This window comes from Cavia porcellus, unplaced genomic scaffold, assembly GCF_034190915.1.
Source record: "Cavia porcellus strain 051 isolate PalLab524CR breed Dunkin Hartley unplaced genomic scaffold, mCavPor4.1 scaffold_22, whole genome shotgun sequence".
Taxonomy (NCBI): domain Eukaryota; kingdom Metazoa; phylum Chordata; class Mammalia; order Rodentia; family Caviidae; genus Cavia; species Cavia porcellus.
In genome coordinates, this window is record NW_026947505.1 from 32,626,315 (window position 1) to 32,648,817 (window position 22,503).

Sequence of the window (22,503 nt, forward strand, 5' to 3'; positions counted from 1 at the left end):
GAGGGTAATGGTTGATGAGGTTTGTTCCGATCACTTGTACCCCATGTCTTAACCCGTAAGTATTGTTTTAATGATGGGCATACTGCACACAGGCAAAATGGATCTGGTTTGGACATAGCCTTCCTATTGAAAAAAACATAATTGTCTCTAAAACTGACCTAGATGGATTGCACTTTACAGGCAGTGCTTTCATAAGCTGTGGTGGTAAAGAAACACTACCTGTGTCAGGTAAAACAAACAGTATATCATGTTCCTTTTAAAGAAGTAGCACAGTTATGAATACCTATAGTGGAAAGAAGATTTAACAAGTAAGTCACATTTTTTTGTGTTCAATAGGATTTACATTCTAATGAGAAGGTTGTGCATCAAAAAAACTAATGAAAAGGCAATAGGTATGTGTCAGTAGTGATCTAGCCAGCAAGTGTTGCCTTTGTTTAGATCATCATGGGCTGGTATCATTAGGAAAAGGTATAAGAAAGACTGATTCTTGCAAAATGGATAGGATCCTGACAACTGAATAGGATATTATACAAGTAACCAACAGCCCAAGAAGCAAGGTAGAGCACTATTCTGGGACATGTTGAAATTGGCTCCAAATTCACTCTTAATTATAATTCACCAAGATTACAAAGCAAGGAAATGGGTATGAAAGCTAAAATTAGAGTTTTCAGAATTCCAGCTCTGGGCTCGCTCTCTCTCTCTCTCTCTCTCTTTCTTTCTCTCCTCTCCCCTGAGTTTGTGTTAACTTTCAAACAAAGACTTTGTGGAACAAAGAGCCAAAACTTTAACATAAATTATTACATTAGTAGAGATAACTGCAATTTAGTTATTTTGAAACGTTTTCTATGTGCAATGAAGAGCAACCGACTGATTTGGTATAAAATTAGCAAAGTAGTTTCTCTGTATATTGATTTTACTGTTAAGTTTGTTTTACATTGGACAAAGACATTGCTTCAGTATGTCTATACAGATTTGCAGGTTAGGAACAGATTTTACTGCACGACATAAATTCTCTTCAGTAAAGGCGGCTAAGGTTCCCCTATCCCAGTATTGGCGTTGCAGGCGCCAGGTACTAATAAGAATTGGCTCTCTGCAGCCACCGTCCCTCATGTGAGGTCCATTCCCAATCAGAGCTGGCGGGAAGGGGCGGGACTAAGAAGCGAGCTTTGTGCTACTTGCTGTACTTGAGAGCGTTTGGTTTCATCATGGAGAGTATTTGTGCGAAGTTTGTGTCTCAGAAAATCAGCAAAACCCGCTGGCGACCGTTGCCTGCCGGGAGCCTGCAGACCGCAGAGACTTTTGCTACGGGATCTTGGGACAATGAGGTAACCTCGCTCCTGCAATAGCCCCTCGCTCCTTTTGAGTTTCCCGCCCCGTGTCACCTGCGCGCAGACTCTCACTTCCTGGCTCTTAGCTTTTCTTAATCCGCGATTCTCTGTCTCAGACTCGGTTGTCCTGTAACCCAGAGCCAGAGATGGTTTAAACGAGTCTTCCATCTCGTTTTAAACTCCTACCATACCATTAATTTGATGTACTTTTTTTTTTTTTTGTACTTTTTTAAAAAAAGGCTAAAGAGATACAAATTTTACTTTTGAAGAGTTAACGTCACCTCGAGATAAAACCTTTTGCTTTACAGGACAATTATGTTTCACTGTGGTCTATTGGAGATTTTGGAAATTTGGACTCTGATGGAGGGTTTGAAGGAGACCACCAATTATTATGCGAAATCAGACACGGTGGTGATGTCATGGATTTACAGGTAAATGTTAAAATTTTTTAATTTTTTTTTTTGTCGGTACCGGAGGTCGAACTCAAGACCACCTGCTTGCAAGGCAGGCGCTTATGCCACTGAGCTAAATCCCCATCCCCCATATTTTTTAAAAAGATAAATCTGTGTTGTATCTAAAAGCTCTTTTTTTTTTTTTTTTTCTCTGAGACAGTGTCTCACTATGTAGTTCAGCCTGGCCTTCAACTCACTGTGTAGCCCAGGCTGGCCTCGAACTCACATGAAACCTCCTTCCTCACGATTGTAGCTGGGTGCACTACACCCATCTAAAATTGAGTTTTGAATTCTCCTAAAAACTCTCTAGCTAGCTACCAACAGTCCCCCTTTTAAATATTCACTAAAATTTAAAGAACTTGAAATCTCTAAGAAACTCTCAAAGTAGGTCTAGTAACTCATACCTGTAATTACAGCATTGAGAAGGTTGAGGCTGGAGGATTTCTGAGAGCTCAAGGCCATCCTGGGATTCAGGAAGAGACCTTGTGTCAAAAACGTGTATGGGAGGCCAGGGATTTAGCTCAGCAGCTCAAATGCTTGCCTAATAAGTGTGAGGTTTTGAGTTCTATCCCCACTACCAAAAAAAAAAAATAGATGGATGGAAAGAATAAGTGAGGGATATGAAATTAAGTTTTGAAAGCTGGATGCGGATGTGGTAGTGAGTGTATATAGTCCCAGCTACTGGGGAGGCTGAAGCAGAAGGATCTCTTGAACCTAGGACTTCAAGATCAACCTGGGTTATATTGAAAGAATTCATCTAAAAAAAATTAAGTTTGTAAATTCAGGTCTGTGTGACTTCAAAGTTTGCATTTTACTCTGTAGAAAGCTGCCTAGCAATAATATTTTTCTAAATTTTTATTGATATTATCCTTTATGAAAATCCTTTTATTTGTATAGCAGTTTTTTGTTTTTTTGTATAGCAGTTTTAACTTTGAGATCTATTAACACATTTTACTTGTTTAGCATCTATCTGAGTTACTTTTCTCTCATTGCTGACACAAAATCCCCATACCCAAAGTTAAAGGGAGAAAGGTTTATTTAACTCAGAATTTGTAGAGGTTTCAGTCCATATTTGGTTGGCTCCAAAGCAGGATGGCACATGGCAGAAGGGCAACAGTTCATGGCAGTGGAAGACAGCAAAAGCAACAAGTAAGGAGAGATAAGCTTCTTTCTGTCCCTTACACTGTTGCCAATATACTGGGATTAGGGTAGTGCCAGTTCAATCAGTGGAGTGAACCAGCAGTCTCAATCCCAGTGTTGCAGTAGAATCAGTCACACATCCTAGATTCAGCCATCTCAAAAAAAAATCCTATGGTCACATGAGGCATGGGGAAGACATCTAGACACAAACCATAACAGCATCTTTAAGCTCTTTTCTTTTGGAAATTGTATAAGGTTAACTGCTAATTGAGTTGAACAAATGAGCTTTTCTCTGCTAAAATTTCTGAGTCTCTAACCAGCAGGAATTTTCTATTTAGTTTTTTGACCAGGAAAGAATTGTGGCTGCTTCATCAACTGGATGTATAACAGTTTTCCTTCACCATACAAACAATCAGGTAAAGAACTTTTGCGTGAAAGCCTAGTTGTACTTTAGTTGTTTTTATAAATGTCTTAAATTGTGTTTAAAATTGTACAGATAATAAAAGTGTTAAAACATAAAATGAACCAGCTATGGTGGCAGGTGCCTCAGCTAGACCATTATTTGAGTCCAGGAGTTCCAAAGTAGTCTAAGCAGTATACCACAAATCAGTCTTAGAAAGAGCTTGTACTTGCTGGAAAACTATACTCACACTCCCCTCTAACCCACTCTTCAACAGATTAATTCTAGAACCAGGTTTGTGCTTTTATGGGAAGCACAAATAAATTCTGTTAATTAGATATAAAATATGGTGTCTTAGTAAGTAATTTTCCTGGAGGTTTTCCTCTTGTTTCTATTGTAGTCTTTTGAAGAAAGACAGATCATCATCTAGCTCAGATACCATGAGGGAGAACAGGAACAGCTATGTTGCTTCTATGAATAGAACACAGATCTTAATTAGAAGAGAGAATTCCTTACATGACTGTTGAAGACTTGACCTTTTTTCAGTCAAGATGGAATCATCTAGAAGAAGCTATAGATATTTATTTTCTAGATATAGCCCAATTCCTGTAAGAGTTTATAGACATAATGCTGAACACTTCATTTTATTAATACCTAAAAATTTTACTTTGAAACAAATGTGGAACATTATAGAATGACATTCCTTGTGAATCGAATTTAGTATATACAAAGCCTTGATAAGAGCATTGTCTAGCAAAGGAGGTGGGTATGGTGGCCCATACCTTTAATCCCAGCACCTGGGAGGCTGAGGCAGGAGGATCACTGTAAGTTCAAGGCCAGTGAATTCAAAGCCAGCCTGAGCTACGTAGACACCCCACCTCCAAAAAAATAAAATACAGGGGAGAAATGAATAAGTTATTTTTCTAAAAGGGTGTGAGAATTTTGAAATTGCAGAAAACTGTTCATTCTTTTGAATTTTGCTTTGATTAATAGTATCCTCATTTCTGATATCTAGACCTTATCAATCAATCAGCAGTGGAAAACAGCTCATCACCACACAAAGTCTTACAGTGCCTATAGAGGTGCACCATGCACAGGTATTGTGTGTGACAACCCAGAAATTGTCACAGTTGGAGAAGATGGTCGAATAAATCTCTTCAGGGTTGATCACAAGGAAGCTGTAAGAACTATAGGTAAGAATATTTCTTTCATCTATCACATAGTGATTCAGTGCTCATGATATGCTAATTAAGTGCTAGATGTTTCAGGGATATAAAAATATGCAAGGCAGGATCCCTTTGTCAATGCAGCATGGTAGGCCAGGCATAGTGGCACAAACCTGTAATCCCATCCCTGAGAAGGTTAAGGCAAGAGGCTTGCCATGAGTTTTAAGGTCTACCTTAACTACATAGTGAGGCCCTATCTCAAAAAAAGCAAAAATAAATGAACACTGTTTATGATAGTAGAGTGAATGATGACTGGCTCCAATTTGGTCTTAACGTGGGGGTATCTAACCTTTTGGCTTTCCTGGAAAGCTTTGAATACAGAGGAATTATCTTGGGCCATATATAAAATATACAGTATAGTTAATATATACAAATGACAAGAAAACTGTTCTTTAATTTTTTGTTTGTTTGTTTTGGTTTTTTGAGGCAGGATCTCACTTGTGTATGTAGTTCGGCCTGGTCTCAAACTCACTGTGTAGCACCGCCTGGTCTCGAACTCAAAGTGATCCTGCTGTCTCATCTTTCCAAGTGCTTGGATTACAGGCATGCACCACCACGGCCAGCTTTTATTTATTTATTTATTTATTTTTTAATTTTTTTTTTTTTTTTAGTGTTTTGGTACCGGGGATTGAACTCATGACCACGCACTTGCAAGGCAGGTGCTTATGTTGCTGAGCTAAATCTCCAGCCCAGTTTCTTTTATTTTGTAATACTTTTTATTATAGCATTTTTTAAAACTGCAAATAACGGGCTGGGGGTTTAGCTCAGCGGCATAAGCGCCTGCCTTGGAAGCAGGCAGTCGTGAGTTCGATCCCCGGTACCGATAAAAAGAAAAAGACAAAAAAAAAAAAAAAAAAAAAAAAAAAAACTGCAAATAACCTGTCTGTATAGGGAGGATATACCTAAAAGTAATACTAAAATATGGCATACTAGACAAAGAAAATAGCATGAATACAATAAAAACTATACAGAAAATGACAAGAAATATAGTTTGACCAAGAGATTACATATTTACATAGAGAAGAGATGAAAGATGAATTATAAAAGGTAACTGGGGCCAAGGTACAGTGGCACACACCTGTACTTCCAATGTTTTGGTAGCCTGAGGCAGGAGAATCACGTTTGAGTTTAACATGGGCAATTTAGAATTTAGTGAGACTGTATCTCATACAGGGCTGAGGATGTAGCTCAAAGTCATAGCGGTTACATTTTTGTAGGTAGAAAACTAAGGCATCACTGAAAGTTTATGAACAAGAGACCAATGTATACCATGTAGCACTTTAGAATTATTCTAGCAAAGTGGGTCTCAGTTACTGCTTCACACAGTTACCTAAGGGAATTCCTAACCTAGACCCACCTGACCCTCTTGGATCAGAATTTCTAGGTGAGTTCAGGAATTAGTTTTCTGTGTTATTTAATTCTGAATTGGGGGGGGGGGGGTGCGGGTTGTACTGCGAATTGAACTCATGACCTTGTGCTTGCTAGGCAAGCACTTATGCTACTGAGCTAAATCCCTGACCCTAATTCTGAATTGTATCACTTGTTCAATTATAAAAGGCTCTTACTGGTGGCATTGTGGTGTGCAGGCACAAAATAAGTCCACGAGTGTATGTTCTGTGCCATAGTTCTAAATACGCTAGCTAGTCAAAGAAAAGGACCATTTTAACAATCAGGAAGGACTCCATGGAGAAGGAGGAATTTGAGAGTAAAGATAAATAGATTTGCTATGGATCAGCAGAATAATACAAAATCATCCTGAGTCCTGTAGGAATCACTATGCTTTGGCTCATTAGGATAGAAGCTCTGGGTCAAGGACAAGTGGGAAATAAAATTAGATACAGAGCTGCTGTCTCTGAAAAACAAGATAGCAGTCTGAAAAAAAATAGGAAAAAGAGTATATGAAAACTCAGTCCCTCATTGAGAAAACAATTCAGACACACTGTGAGCAATATTTTTGTCAGAGGAAAATGCCTAAACATGTATGTTACTGTATATTGATTTGTAGACAATGCAGATAGTAGTACACTCCATGCTGTAACCTTCCTTCGAACTCCTGAGATTGTTACAGTAAATTCAATTGGACAATTAAAAATATGGGATTTCAGACAACAAGGAAATGAGCCTGCTCAAATCTTATCACTGTGAGTATGGATTTATAACTTCAGTAATGTAATGCAGAATTAACTTTTCCAACTGGTTTATACTGATTTTTAAAACATTGTATTCACATTTTAAGAATGATACTTGAATGCCTGGGGAGGGTGCATGCCTGTAATCCCAGCACTTGGGAGACTGAGGCAGGAGAATTGCTGCAACTTTGAGACCAACCTGGGCTACAAAATGAGCCCAAGGCCAGCTTGAACTATGCATAGTGTCTCAAAAAGCAAAAAAAAAAAAAAACTTGATTCAATTTAATACAGCAAGTATAGCATGACGACCTTGATACTTCATGATTCATTTAGTAATTTGTTGTATTGACTGAGAAGCTTTGCCTTTGAAATTTATTACTATGGAAGAACTTGTTTGTGGCCATCAGATGATTATATTGATAGTAAAACACACACTAAATGTGACTGGGGAAAATTCACAATATTTCTTCTGAACAGAAATCCTCCTTTCTAGATTTGCCACCTTTGCTCCCTTAAAAAAACAAAAAAAAAAAAAAGTGTCATTCTGGGGGAGGGGAGTTGTATAGCATGGTAGTAAATTGTAGCACTCAGAAGGCTGAGAGAGGAGAATTGCTGTGAGTTTGAGACCAATCTGGCTACATAAGCAGGTTCAAAGCCAGGCTGAAGTACATAGTGAGATCCTGTCTCAACTGTTATGTAAACTAAGCACTAAAAGGGGCCAGGGATTCAGCTCAGCAGCATAAGCACTGCCAGGCAAGTGAGAGTTTGATCCCTGGTACCAAAAAAAAAAAAAAAAAAAAAAAACCTAAGCACTATATATGATACTAATAAAGAATTCTGCTATAGTTGACATATTTTTTAAAGCCTAAGAAATGCAAATGTGTTTATACATCTTAATCAAGTTATCTTGCCTCATATGTTTTCAAATTGAAGACAGAATAAATAGTTTCAGCCTTTAATTCCAAAATGTTTTTAGTTTCTGTTTTAATCTAGTAAATTTGTTGATATCATTAAGATTTAGTAGCTCCAGCTACATAATTGTCATTTAGTTACTACAATAAAACATCTTTCTTGTGTTGGTGAAGGACAAATTATACTTTGTAGTATATTTGACATTATTGTGTCTCTTACAAAAGGAATGGTGACCGAGTGCCGCTCCACTGTGTGGACAGACATCCCAACCAGCAGCATGTTGTAGCGACAGGTGGCCAGGATGGCATGTTGAGTATTTGGGATGTCAGACAAGGCACTATGCCTGTATCTCTGCTAAAGGCTCATGAAGCTGAAAGTAAGTATTATAGAGATATAGAGGATTTTTATTGACAAAAGCAGCACTTTTGCATATGATAGTTATATCTTTATAATTTTTAGTGTCTGAATTGCATAAATTTAATCCCTTTTTATGTGACCTTTAAGTACTTCAACTTACTTCATAATTGTACCCAAAACTGTAGTAAATATCAGTACCTAATTATATTTATGCACTTAGTTTCCCAGGATAAGTTTTTGGAAGTAGATTGGATGAGCCCAAATTTTTGCATAATTTTAAAATATTTTTGTTAGTATATGTTTGCTGCACATAATGATTACATTCAATCATGGGGAATTGGTACTTAGATATAATACAAAACAATTTTTTTTTTTTGGTCTTTTTCGTTTTTATCGGTACCAGGGATCAAACTCACGACTGCCTGCTTGCAAGGCAGGCGCTTATGCTGCTGAGCTAAATCCCCAGCCCCTAACAATTCTTTCTGTCTCTTCCTTTATATGTCTTGTTCCTCTTACCATTTGCAACATATCTGTTACCCTGTTCCCTATTATCTATCTTTTATTTTACTCTTTAATTTGTTTATTCTTTGGATACATGATATAGGAGAAATCATGTAATATTTAAGCTTGTGTGACTAGTTTTAGTTAATATTGTGGTCTCAAGATGCATCAGTGTCCCTACAAATGACTTAAATTTATCCTCCTTTACAGAAAGTAGTAACTATATTGTCTATAAATACATTTTCTTTGTCCACTCATCTATTGATGGAATATGGACTGTTTCTGTGATTTCGCTGTTGTTGAATTGTGCTGCTATAAACATGGGTATTCATGAGGCTGGGGATTTAGCTCAGCGGCATAAGCACCTGCCTTGCAAGCAGGCAGTCGTGAGTTCGATCCCTGGTACCGATAAAAACGAAAAAGACCAAAAAAAAAAAAAAAATGGGTATTCATGTCTCCTTGTAATATAATACTCTTAATTCTCTGAGGAAGATAGCCGGATGGAAAGAGTTGGGTCAAATAGAATTTCTATTTTTAGTGTTTTAGGCTATCCATACTGATGATCAAAATGGTTTTACTAGTTTACATTCCCACCAATAATGTAGAAGCATTCCTTTTTCTCTCACAGCCTCACCAGCATTTGTTATTATTAGATTTCTTGATGATGCCCGTTTTTCTGGAATATGGTAGAATCTCAGTGTTGTTTTAATTTGCATTTCTCTAATGGCCAGAGATGTTGAGTATTTTTCCATGTATTTATTGACCATTTGTAATTCTTCTAAGAAATATCTACTCATTTCAGTGGGTCATATTTTGATTAGTTCTTTTACTGGGGGGAGTTTAATTTTTTGAGGTCTTTACATATTCTAATATTGGTCTTCTGATAAAGTATAGCTAGCACAATTTTTTCTCATTCTGTAGATTGTGCCTTTACTCTGTTGGTTGATTACTTTGCTGTGGTCCCACTTGTTGACTCTTTATGTTATTCCTTGTGCAGTGGTGTTCTGTTCAGAACGTTCTTGCCTAAGCCTGTGTCTTTAAGCAAATTGTTTCTATTTTAATATTTATATCATTAATCTATTTTGATTTAATTTAGTATATGGTGAAAGATAAGGGTCCAGATTCAGTCTCCATGTATATAGCCAGTTTTTTCAGCAGCATTTGCTGAAGAGACTATCTTTCCTTGGCATGGTTTTGGCCCCTGTATCAAAGATTGGATGGCTGAATATGACGAGTTATTTCTGTATTCTTTTCTGTTCAGAAGCTGAAATACATGGTGTCGTATTGTCCTACATAAAAATACCAGATTATATTCAAGAAAGCCAGGTTTGGGGCCCAATGTAATCCCAGCACTTAGGAGGTTGAGGCAGGAGGATCACCATGAGTTCAAGGCCAGTCTGGGCTACATTGTGAGTTCAGGGCCAGCCTAACTACATAGTGAGACCCCATCTCAAAAAAACAAAAACAGGGGCTGGGGGTTTAGCTCAGCGGCATAATCGCCTGCCTTGAAAGCAGGCAGTCGTGAGTTCGATCCCCAGTACCGATAAAAAGGAAAAAGAAAAAAAATAAAAATAAAAAACAGAAGTGTAAAAGATTATATTCAAGAAGCAAATAAAAGGATAGAAAATAATTCGCTTTTCCTAGCTATAACTATGCCTAAGATCAAGAGAAGAAAAAGAGAGTATGCCCTTGTAGATTCTGATTGACCAACCTGGTGGTAGGCTTACAAACCCAGTGTCCCTCTTACCAATCCCTGTTAATTGCCAACTTGTATTAAGCAATGGACACAAATAAGTGGCTTGTCAAGTGTTATTTTTAATTTAAGCTTACTTCTGGCTATAAAGAAAATGTTTAATATAGGAGTTTGTTTTCTTTTTTTTTTTTTTTTTTTGGTCTTTTTGAGACGGAGTCTCACTATACAGTTTAGGCTGGCCTCAGGCTCACTTTGTAGCCCAGGCTGGTCTCAAACTTGCAACGATCCTCTTGCCTCAGCCTCCTGAGTGCTGGGATTATGGGAATGTGTTACCACACCTGGCATGGAGTTTGTTTTCTAATTTGAAAATCTGTAAAAATGTTTATTTGGCGAGTCTATGGCTCTTCAAGCTGTTTTGTTTCACTGTTTTAAGGAACAGCGTAAATGTACTTGCCAGGAATTTCCCCGGAATACATTCATCTCCTGAGAAAAGTGACTTTTCTATGCTTTGTGGCATGATGCTTAGTGTGGTAACCGTCAGAATGAAGACATATACCATACCAATCACTTTGTGTGCCAGGCAGTAGATACTTTCTGTACTGATTCTTTCAAATGAGCTGGCCCAAACTCACAGAACCCTTGTTCACTTGCTACCTGTTTTATCTAATGCTACAGGTAACTTCCTAGGGAGTCCTGGCTAGTCAGGGCCTCCCCAATATCTATGAGCACATAAAAGTTCCCTTAGAGCTGGAGTGACAGTCCCAGTATGGTTTCTTAAAAACCCTTCATCTGAAACTGGATCCAAATTCTTGGGACATTTACAAATTTTGACTTTCCAGGAGCTGATTGTTATTTCTGTGATACAAGCCAGAAACATCCAGAGTATTGGCATAAGCAAGCATGGATTCTGCCTCTTAGAAACTCATTTGTTAAAGAAAAAGAAAGAAACTCATTGTATGTTTATCCTATAGTTTCTTTTCTCAGTCTTCCCAATAATACATTCTTCATCTATTAATGACATAGCAATTGGAAATAAAGTAAAAGTGCTTTTGTTACTATCCATGATCATTCTTTTCCATAAAAATGTAGTTAAGTCAACCCAAGCACAATGGCACATATCTATAATCCCAGCTACTCAGGAGACTAATAAGGGAATATCAAAAAGTTTGAGGCCAACCTGGGCAATTTAGTGAGACCCTGCCATAATTTTAAAAAATAATAATGATAAGGAAGCCAGGCATGGTGGCACACCCCTGTAATCCCAGCACTCGGGAGGCTGAGGCAGGAGGATTGCTGCAATTTTGAGGCCAGCTTGGGCTGCATAGTCGGTTCAAGGCCAGGCTGAACTACATAGCAAAACCATGTCTCAAGAAACCAAAATAATAATAATAATAGACTAGGATACAATTCAACATGCCCTGGGTTCAATCTGCAGTACCACACAAAGGGACAGCAGGAGAGAGGGAAGGAAAATACAGATCAAATGCTTTATCATTTATATTCTTTCATTTATGTGGCCCAATCTACAAGTATATTTACGGTGCTTTTTTTTATCCCTATGAATTACAGCCATGGGGAGTATATTCTGTCTTTTTTTTAAATTCTGAAGCCTTTGATTTTTCATAGAATTGGGCTTCTTAGGTACGACGTGATGGGGGCTAATGGAAGATGGTGCTTCAGAGACACAATTTTAATGTTCTTTGTTCAGATGATCTGCACAGGACTAAGCTGCTTGTTTTTATCCCGTAGTGTGGGAAGTTCACTTTCATCCATCCAAACCAGATCATCTGTTTACTTGTTCTGAAGATGGATCCCTCTGGCACTGGGATGCCTCCATAGACATGCCGGAGAAATCCTCACTCTTTCACCAAGGTATAACATCTTAATGAACATTCCTGGGTATCATTGTATACTGCTTTTAACTGCCAAAGTAGATGTTCTCATCTTTTTAAGATTGAACAGTAACAAAATGTTTCTATTCTCATACTCCAGTGTAAATTTGAATATCGTAGAGCTTCAAGCTTAATGACTAGAATTGCTATATAATGGTTCCCTTCAGATAATCAAGGTTTTTGTTTGTGATTGCCTTTGTCCTGGACCCTCATGCCATAAGATAAGCATTGGCAACTCTTTTAGAATTGTGCTGGCAAAGAAGGGTTTGTGTGGAAACGAAAGTAGGTCTATTACATATTAAGAAACTTGGGGCCAGGGATTTAGCTCAGTGGCATAAGTGCCTGCCTGGCAAGCGCGAGATTGTGAGTTCGATCCCTGGTACCAAAAAAAAAAAAAAAAAGGAATTTGTTTCTTTTCATTTTAGAAGGCTCTGCCTCCTAATTAAAATCAGTGGTGAGTAAAGCCAAACCAAAAACTATATACTTGTTTACAAGGAGTTTATTTGAGCCAGGCATGGTGGTACATGTCTGTAATCCCAGGACTTGAGAGGCTGCGGCAGGATGATCACTACAAACTTGAGGCCAACCTGGGCTACATGGTGAGTTTAAAGACAAACTGGAAAAAAAGAAATGACAACTACATAGTGAGACTCTGCCTCAAAAAAAATAAAAATGTTGATTTCTTTTGCATTTTCCAAGCTTCTTATTTTTGAGTGTTTGTCTACAGTTCCAAAGTTGCTTTGGTCATTCATTCATAGAAATGTTTACTAAAGGCCTACTGTGTAGTAATCACTCAAATATTGGGGCCTGCAACAGTGAGCAAAATAAAATGTTGCTACACACATGGAATGAAAATGGATAATGGGGTAGGAATTTGAATCAAGAAGCACATACATAGCATGTGCTAGGGCCTGGGTTCAGTCTCCAGCATCAAAAAAAGAAAAGGTAATTTGTAGTGGATAGGGCTATGGTTCAGTGGCACAGTTCATACCTGGCAAGTGCAAGTTCAATTCACAGTAACCAAGGAAAAAAAAGATAATTTGTCAATAATAGACCAATTAAACTAGAGACTACTCTGAGTTTAGAAGAAATTGGTTTCACATGTGTTAGAAAGGCTGAAAAAAGGAGAGGAGGGATGTAGGGACAGCAAATAAAAAGAAAAATACCCAGAAATCAGAATCATCAATAATTTTGTCTTTATGCTGTTGGAAATGCTGTTATAATTGGTTTAGGATCAGCAGAAGAAGCACCATTCAATCAGGCAGGCACTCCTGCCACTGCGTCATTGCCAGAAACCTGGAGAGGAGCAGCTGGTGGATAGGGTGGTGCACACCTGTAATCTCAGCACTCAGGAAACTGAAGCAGGGGATTGCTTCCAGTGGGAGGCCAGCCTGGACTACATAGTGAGACCCTGTCTCAAAAAATAAAAAAGGAGAGCTGTTTCTCTGCTCCTCTGCCTTCCAGTCACCTACCTTACTGGCAGAGCCTGTCAGGATGGCAGATGGCAGGGGAGCCTGGAAAATGGAATTTGTAGACTCCCACTCCCATAATAAGTAGTAGAACATAGAAAAGCTGGAAAGGCAGCAGAATTCACGGAAAGCAAAATGGAAAATAACTGGGCTAAATGGATCAATAATACAAAGTAGGAGGATGAACAATAAAGGTAGAGTGAGATAAACTCTAGAGGGAAATATTAGGAAAGGCTACTTGACAAAAATTACATTTGATTGTTTGGTTTTATTTTTGAGACAGGGCCTCAATATGTAGTTCAGGCTGGCCTTGATATATGTAGCCAGGCAGGCCTCAAACTTGAGGTAATCCTCCTACCTTAGCCCCTGAGTGCTGGGATTGCAGGGATCTACCACCACACCTACTTATTTTGTTTTTCTGAGGGTCTCACCATGTAGGCTGGTCTTGAACTCACCATGTAGCCCATGCTGCCTCCATCTCACAATGATCCTCCTGCCTCACCCTCCTGAGTGCTGAGATTATAGATGTGTACCACCATGCCTAGCTCAGAAATAGCACTGAGCAGAGACTGAGCAGGTGAAGTTGTGTGTCACATTAACACATTCTAGGCAGAGAACAGCAAGGCTACTGTGGCTCCAGTTTGCTTAACAGAGGAACTATGTTAGTTACATTTCTCTTGTTGCTGAGACAAAATATCTGATACCCAAGATGAAGGCAGGAAAGGTTTATTTAGCTTACAGTTTTGGAGGTTTCAGTCCAGTTTCAGCTGGCCCCAAGGCAGGATGGCATGGCTAAGGAGCAGCCATTCATGGCAACTGCAAGCCACAAGAGCCAAAGGGTAAAAAGAAAAAGCACACCTCCTTCCCTTTCTTATATTGCGTGCCAGTTACCCAACCCTGGGCATGTGCATCATTCACACCACCAATCCTAGCACTAGACAACAAACCAGTCACAAACACTAGATTCAGCCACCTCCATGACTGGGGGTGGGGGGCGGGGATCTAAACACGAACCGTAACAGTAAGGGAGTGAGCAGTATGACATAAGGACTGCTAGCTGAGGGACAGCTCTCAGAGAACCTGGAGGTCAACATAGAGACAAGTTTATTCAAAATGTGACAAGCCACCATGATAGAATTTTGAGAAGGAAGTGGCAGAAGTCCCCTGTTCCCAAGAATCACTTGCTGCTGTGGCAAATAGAAGAATGAGAAAAGTAGAGGCATGGAGACCAGGAAGGAGTCTTACCACAGTAGTTCCAATAATACAAGTAGAATATCCCCCATTTGAAATTCAAAGTGCTCCAAATTTGGAAACATGCCATTTGTGGAAGGCTCCAAACCAGACCTCATGTGGATCATAGTCAAAACATGGGTACACTAAAAGTACTTTGTAAAATACCTGCAGGCTATAAAATGACTACTTTCCAGAAACATCAGAAGTTTTAATGTTTAGTAACATAAAATTAGTCTTGAAAGGTTTTTATCTTTTTTTTTTTTCCTTCCAGGAGGACGATCCAGTACATTTCTGTCTCAGAGCATTAGTAATCAGGCTAATGTTCAGCAGTCTATAAGTTCCTGGCTCAGCACTGATCCTGCAAAAGACCGAATTGAGATCACAAGCTTGCTTCCTACCAGGACTCTTTCTGTGAACAGTTTGGATGTTTTAGGTCCTTGTCTTGTTTGTGGAACTGATGCAGAAGCAATTTATGTTACCAGACAACTATTTTCATGAAAAGACTGTAAATATGTTGTCAAGTAAAACATGACTGTTTAATTCTAACTTCTGTGTAAAACACTTCAGTATTGGAAAATGCAATATTTGCAAGGGACTTATGAGGAAGTTACTGTTCATGTGGGTGCCCAGTTTTGGCTTTTCTCTCTTGGATTCGCCCACAGTAGCTGCAGGGTCTGATCAGTGATTAATGCAAAAGATTTTTGAACATGTGGAAGAACATTTGGGGACCTCTGTCCTAATAAATACACTGATTTCAAAACGACTATCATTGACAGCTCATGGAATCAACTTTATGATATAGGATTTAACACTGTCAAACCCAGTAAGTTCCTATAATTTTTTGTCAGTAGTGTGTAGTATACCTGCCATGGTAACTTTTTAATGTTAATGTTTATTCCTTTTTTCAAAGTATTGTTTTCAATTCTTCCAATTTTTTTTCTTTTTTGGGGGGAGGGAGGGTCAATGCTGGAGATTGAACCCATGGCTTTCTGTGTGCTGGGCAAGCACTCTAATGAGCTAAATCCTCAGCCTGGAACTTGTAGAGACTGAGCCCAAATTAGGGCCTTTGCACTTAAGCTATATGCTAGATTCTTTTTTCTTTTCATTTTAGACAGTGTCTCACTTCAGTCTCTTAGGTTTCCCGGCTAGGGTTCAATTTAAGATCTCAGCCTCCCAAAACGATGGAATTACAGGGATGTGCTACCATGCCAACTTGGAGGTTTTTTCATACGTTGTGCGAGAGAATGTGCTTTCTGTATACATGTTTGGGTCAAAATATAGTAATTGTGGGGATAGGATTATATAGTTCAGTGATAGAGCCCTGGGTTAAATCACCAGTATCCCCCTGTCCCTACCCCCCAAAAATGATAATTAGTCACTAAATTCCAAAAAAAAAAATTGGAGAGGAAAACATTGCGATAGAAATTTTAGTCTGTTTGTAGATATATTACTGGGACTGATCTTTAAAGATCTGTTTTCACAAAAATGGTTCATTACAGATAGAATAAATATAAACAAAAGAAAATTTTAACTGCTTACAGTTTATAATCTCGGAATCAGTTAATAGTTTTCATATCCTTTCCTATTCATCAATGTATATAATCTTTTTGTTTTTTCGTGTGTGCTGAAGATCAAAACTAGGCCCTCATGCATGCTGTGCAAGTACTCTGCCATTGAACTGCACTCCCAAACCTTTCTTTTTCTTTTTTTTTTCAGTTTTTTGAGATAGGGTCTTATGTAGTTCAGACTGGCCTTCAATTCACTATGTACCCCTGGCTGGTCTTGAACTTGCAGTGATTCTCCTGCCTCAGCATCTCAGCATCCCAAGTGCTGGGATTACAGGCGTGCATCACCCCATCCAATCTCCAAACCTGTCATGTTTTATAAAAATGAAAATATGCAGAGGGCCATCAGTTGCTTCAAGATGAAGCCAAACATCTTCCCAGCCACTGGCTGCCAGAAACTCATTGAGGTGGCTGATGAATATAACCTTCATACATTCTATGAGAAGTGTATGGCCACAGAAGTTGCAGCTGACTCTGGGTGAAGAATGGAAGGGTTATGTGGTCCAAATCAGTGGTAGGAACAACAGACAAGATTTCCTCATGAAATAGGGCATCGAGCATCTTGACTCATGACCAAGAAGAACCAGAGAAAGCATAAATCTCTCTGAGGTTGCATTGTAACTGCCAATCTGAGCATTCTGAACTTGGTTATTGTAAAAAAAAAAAAAAAAAAAATGGAGTTGAAGATATTCCTGGATTGAGTGATAGTACTGTGCCTTGGCACCTTGGGGCCCAAGAGAGCATGCAGAATCCACACTTGTCAGTCACTAAAGAAGATGACATCTGTTGATGTTGTCAGCCCTTAAAGAAGGCGAGAAACCCAGGACTGCAGCCCCCAACATTCAGCACCTTGTTACTCAACATGTCCTCTAACACAAACGCTGCTGTATTGCTCTGAAGAAGCAGCGTACTAAGAAAACCAAAGAAGAGGCTGCAGGATATGCTAAACTTCTGGCCAAGAGAATGAAGGAAGCTAAAGTAAAATTCCAGGAACAAATTGCCAAGAGATGCAGGCTTTCCTCTCAGAGCTCCTACTTCTATGTCAGTCAAAAATAAAATGCTTGGGGGCTGGGGATTTAGCTCAGCGGCATAAGCACCTGCCTTGCAAGCAGGCAGTCGTGAGTTCGATCCCTGGTACCGATAAAAACGAAAAAGACAAAAAAAAAAAAATGCTTAAGTAACAAATGAATTAGATGCAGAAAAGAAAAAAGAAATACATGCCATCTTTGTGGATGCACATTGTCTAGTTTCTGTACTATCACTTTGAATTGCTGCTTAATATTCAATGGTATAGATATGTATGCCATAATTTATTTCAGTTGGTTTCCTATTAACTATTTCAGATGTTCTTTGCTTGATGTTAGGATTAGTGCTGCAAAGTCTACTTAATCTATATTTGTTTTAAAAATTGTCTATACTGTTGGCTATTTTTATTTCCTGAGGTAGTTTAATATTTTCTTGTTATTTTATAACATCATTTTTATATGAAGAATATTTTGTCTTTGGTCATGAGATACAGGTATTTTTCAATTTAATGTAGGACCATATATGGAGCTTTTCGTAAAGGTTGACATTCTTGTATGGTCAGATCAGTTGATTTCTTTCTTTACAATTTCTGCCCATTGCATCACACTATCCCTCTCCTAGGTTTATATAACATTAATCAATAATTTCCTCTGTTTTATGGTTTTCTATTTTGCATGTGAAAAAATTTTTGTTGTTTGATAGCTAAGGATTACACTCAGCCCTTGAGTCACACACTCTACTGCTGAACTGTAGCCCTTGAATTCTTTTTCTTTTTTAAAATTTTTTTTAATTTTAAAGAGATTAAGATAAAAGAGGACATAACAAAGCAGATCAGAACAGAACAATTTAAGCAACATAGTATTTCACAAGACAACCCGCTATAACAGTAGCTACCATACTGTCTCTTTTCTTGAAATAGTTGAGCATACCTTCATACACAATAGTATCAAACATAACAAAATAGTATAAAACCATTAAAGAGAATGAAAGTATTACAGGGCATTCAGAACCAAATGACAGAAAACAAACAATGGTTACTATATGAATTATTTTTCTTAACGAATAATTTCTAATATACAAACGGTACCCATATATTTAACACCCAATTTCATCAACTAACAACAGAGCCAGTTTCATCTCTGTTGCTGTTCATTCCCCTCTACCCAATGCCTGCTGTGGATTGTTTTATAGCAAATTCATATGTCACTCATAATTTTTCACCATGTATGTTTGAAGAATGAGACATACATGGTGTATTTTTAAACATAAGAACAATACCTTTTTTTTTTTTTTAGGTACTGGGGATTGAATTTACAACCTCACGCTTGCCAGGCAGGCAGTTATACCACTGAGCTAAACACCCAGCCCAATACTATCATTTCTATACTATATTATTGTTATTATCAAGTATTCAAGCAGTGTTTAAATTTCCCAGATTGTCTCATAAACATTTTTTAGAGTTAGTTTGTTCTCCCATCCAAGTAGCAACCAGGTCTCATCTATTGGATTATATGTCTCTTAAATTGTTTTTTGGTGTTTTGTTGTGTGGTTTTTGTTTTTGTTTGTTTGATTTGGAGTATTGAGAAATGAGCTCAGGATCTTGCACTTGCTGGACAGGCACTTGTGCCTCTGAGCTACATTCCTGGCCCTCTTAAATTGCTTTTAACCTACAGGTTCTACTCTATTTTTTCCTTTTCTGTTTTTCTTTATTTGCTAGTAGCCAACTTCATATGAATGGATCAAGCAGACCATCCCATGAACCTACTGATCAAGTCTTATCACAAAGGTGTATACTTCCCGATGTGATGTAAAAGGAAATAACTCCACTTATTACCTATTATTACCCAGCAAAGTTGTCTCATTCGGTGGTATTCTAGCATTAGATTTCAACACCTATAAATTACAGAAGAAAAATTTTACTTTGGCTCACAGTTTGCAGATTTCAGTCTGTAAGTCATCTGGTTCCAAAGCAGGGTGGCAGAAGATAAACAGTTTATGGCGTGGCAGGCAGAAGGCAGTGATCAGTGAGTGTTGCTTTCCTTTTTATTCCATTCTAGCTAGCTACAGGCTTATTGGTGTCCTCACATCCACAACTGATCTTCAGATTTAAATAAATCCACTTAGCCACACCTGGAACTACTCATTGTGTCCATGATTTAGCCACTGCCTAGAACCCCATCTGGGAGCATATAAGGCTTTGAGGGATGTTTAGCTACACAGTAAGACCACAACTTAATGAACATTCAAGTTGTTAACTTTTACAGGTGTATAAGACTCATTTTATCAGATTAAGAATGCATATAATGTACAAACGTCCTGGAACTGAACTTGTTCATAAGTCAGGCACTTATTGTAAGCTATAATAGACATAAGCGTACACTTTAATATTAAACCACCTAGACCCTGTATATCAAAAACAGACAAAAACACACACACATACGATACTCTGAGTTGGTCATGCTGGTATATATTTGTAATCACAACACTCAGGAAACAGGCAGAAGGATCCTGAGTTTTGCCTAAGCTATAAGCCAAGTTTCAGGCCAGCTTGGGTTGCACAGTGAAATCCTGTCTCAAAACAACACATACAGTTCTCTGGTAAAGTTTCCGATTCTACTATGCAAGTTCTCATCTGGACAGCTCTACTGCATAAAAGCATCATCTCAAAATTTAGTGTATGGACCTGGTGTGGTAGCACACACCTATAATCCCAGCGTGCTGGGATTGGAGGGGCTGAGGCATGAGGATAGCTGCAAGTTCAAGGCCAGACTGGGCCACAAAGTGAGTTCAAGTCCAGCCTGAACTGCATAGTAAGACCGTGTCTCAAAAAACAAAAATAAAATTAAAAAAAAAAAAGTTTAGTGTATGGGTGGCATCCAAAATAATCCTGTAAAAAGGTAGTATCATGTTGTAGTTGATGCAACGATCATATGAGCCTACTGTGAGATGAGCTAGTCACTACTTATTATATTTGAATTTGTATTATGTTGGGATGCTTTTATGTGGGTTTTCACTAAATAAATGAATTTTCAAAAACAATTGAAATTCATGTCCATTTGTCTTATCTCAGAAGCTATAAAGTTGTTTAATTCTCATATATTCAAGTATACTCAAAACTATAATATATTGTAGGTTCTCTAATCATTTCAGTGGTTCTTCATGGGCAAGATTCCCTTCCCAGCCTTCTGTGGCTAACCCCTACTATTTTAAGTGTTCTTTAACACTCCCCTAGGTGTCCTTTTCCCAAGAATACCTTTACCTGCTTCCAACAATCTGGGTTAAATTACACTCTGCTTCAAAAGCTCATTGTGCAAGATTTAAACAGACTGTCTCCCTCTACCGGCCATAATCTCAAGATCTGGGACCATGTCTGTCAACTGTATTATCGTGTTCAGCAGTATAATCTTTAATAAACATTGAATCATTATTAACTGAAATGAAATCACAATCTTTTTTTCCCTTTAAAAAAAAGTCCTGTTTGCCAAAAATTCTCTTTGAAGTGTGACTTCCTAAACGACTGTTGCTAGATAGTTCTGCCTTGCTGAGAGCATGACAGAAACCTTGCCATACTTGTTTTGGATACAATATTCCTTTGTAATACTGTCTCAGCTTGTTTTAACATTTGTTAAATTTGACATTTGCTGAATCAGTCTGCTGACTATTTGAACTTAAATCCTTCAATTTGTATATAAGATCTTCCTAAAGCCGGTGTCTCATATTTTTTAGTTAATACAGATAGACTTTGATCTTTATTCTGTACTTATTCTTGTTCTAAAGCAAATTTGATTTCAGTATAGAAAGGAATAATGATCTCCTTTTAATATTCTGTAAAAGGAGAAAAGTATTCTGTAGAAGGTAGTTGTCTTCAGAACTCCTCCAACAGGCCCTGCATTTTCATCCTATTGGTTAGGAGATATGTTGAATGGACAGAAGGTTTTGGCCCACTGTAAGTATACTTTCAATTATCAGTGACACCTGAATCCTTGGAATTTGGCTACAATTACTGAAATATTTATGAACAAACTATTCACATTTCTACTTCATTTATCTTGCTCAAAATGCTATTGTGAGAAAATATGCCCTATCAAAAGTTTATCATAAACAATTCTTTGTACTTTATGAATTATACTTCTATTTCATAGCATTAGGGAAACAGTCATTCAGTAATCTATTCTAGAATCTTGTCCAAGAAACATAGTAAATTTACCAGGATAGTTTATATCAAAGCTTCATTTAATCTTATGGTATGAATGTAGTGTCTGACTCAAGAGTATTAGAGTTTGAATCAGTGGTAGTCCTCATTTTATATATATGAAACCTAGGGAGGGGGCAGGAGTATAGCTCAGTGGCACAGCACCTGCCTAGCAAATATGAGGTAATGAGTTCATTTCCTAGTACCAAAAAAAAAAAAAAAAATCTTGGTAAAAGCTAGGGAGACACAAAATATGATATGCAACTATTTGACTCTTTAATTGGTATCGTCCTGAACCACTATTAATCTGAAATGCCAATGAAGAATTGAAAGCTAAACTGAGTGTGGTGGTGCATGCTTGTAATCCCAGCATTCAGGAGGCCGAGGCAGGAGGATTCTTGCAAATTCAAGACCAGCCTGAACTGCAAAGACAGGTCCTGTCTCAAAAAGACAAAAAAAAAAAAAAAAAAAAAAAAAACCTGAAGTTTAGGTCTTCACAGTCATCTTAACATCGAAACAATTCTCAGCAACATTTCTCTCCATTTGAAGTATACAAGGAGAATAGACAACTACATGGGGCATGAGTGGGGGAAGCAGAATAACTGGAAGCTAGCTGGCTCATCAGGTAAAAACTAATTAAATAAAATTAATGTTAAATTCCAAACTGTCACTATTGGACTTTCAGAGCCAATAGATGACAGACCACCCCAACTCACACTCATCAGAAATACATTAACTCCCAGGCGTGGTAGTACATGCCTATAATCCCAGCACTCAAGAGCCTGGGGAAGAATGTGAGTTCAAGGGCTGCCTGAGCTAAATAAGAAGTTCACTGTCACCTTCGACTCTAACATAATGCCCTGTCTAAAACAAAACAAAACAGAAATGCATTAACTCTCAAAGTGATTTTAATGTAGGGCCATAGGCCATGGATATACCATATGAAGCTAAAATATATAATGCTCTACTTGAAAAATAATGTTAATAT

General features: G+C 38.0%; 1 protein-coding gene and 1 pseudogene across 1 annotated transcript; both read left to right on the forward strand.

Annotated features, from left to right (window-relative positions):
* The first annotated feature begins 1,133 nt into the window (after positions 1–1,133).
* On the forward strand, positions 1,134–15,495 carry Nup43 (nucleoporin 43). The gene is made up of 8 exons (XM_003466329.5): positions 1,134–1,325; positions 1,637–1,759; positions 3,259–3,336; positions 4,336–4,513; positions 6,552–6,687; positions 7,812–7,963; positions 11,888–12,010; positions 15,004–15,495. Exons 1-8 carry the CDS (start codon positions 1,206–1,208, stop codon positions 15,228–15,230), a joined length of 1,137 nt encoding a protein of 378 aa, XP_003466377.1. The 5' UTR covers positions 1,134–1,205; the 3' UTR covers positions 15,231–15,495.
* Positions 15,496–16,429: 934 nt separating this feature from the next.
* LOC134472102 (small ribosomal subunit protein eS6-like) lies at positions 16,430–20,362 on the forward strand (annotated as a pseudogene).
* Positions 20,363–22,503: the final 2,141 nt, after the last annotated feature.

Bases quoted from the DNA above. Each gene is read 5' to 3' on its own strand.
- Nup43 (XM_003466329.5), top strand. From the start codon at position 1,206: ATGGAGAGTATTTGTGCGAAGTTTGTGTCTCAGAAAATCAGCAAAACC. The intron at 1,760-3,258 runs GTAAATGTTAAA...TTTTCTATTTAG, and splicing joins GTGATGTCATGGATTTACAG to TTTTTTGACCAGGAAAGAAT. The intron at 3,337-4,335 runs GTAAAGAACTTT...TCTGATATCTAG, and splicing joins TTCACCATACAAACAATCAG to ACCTTATCAATCAATCAGCA.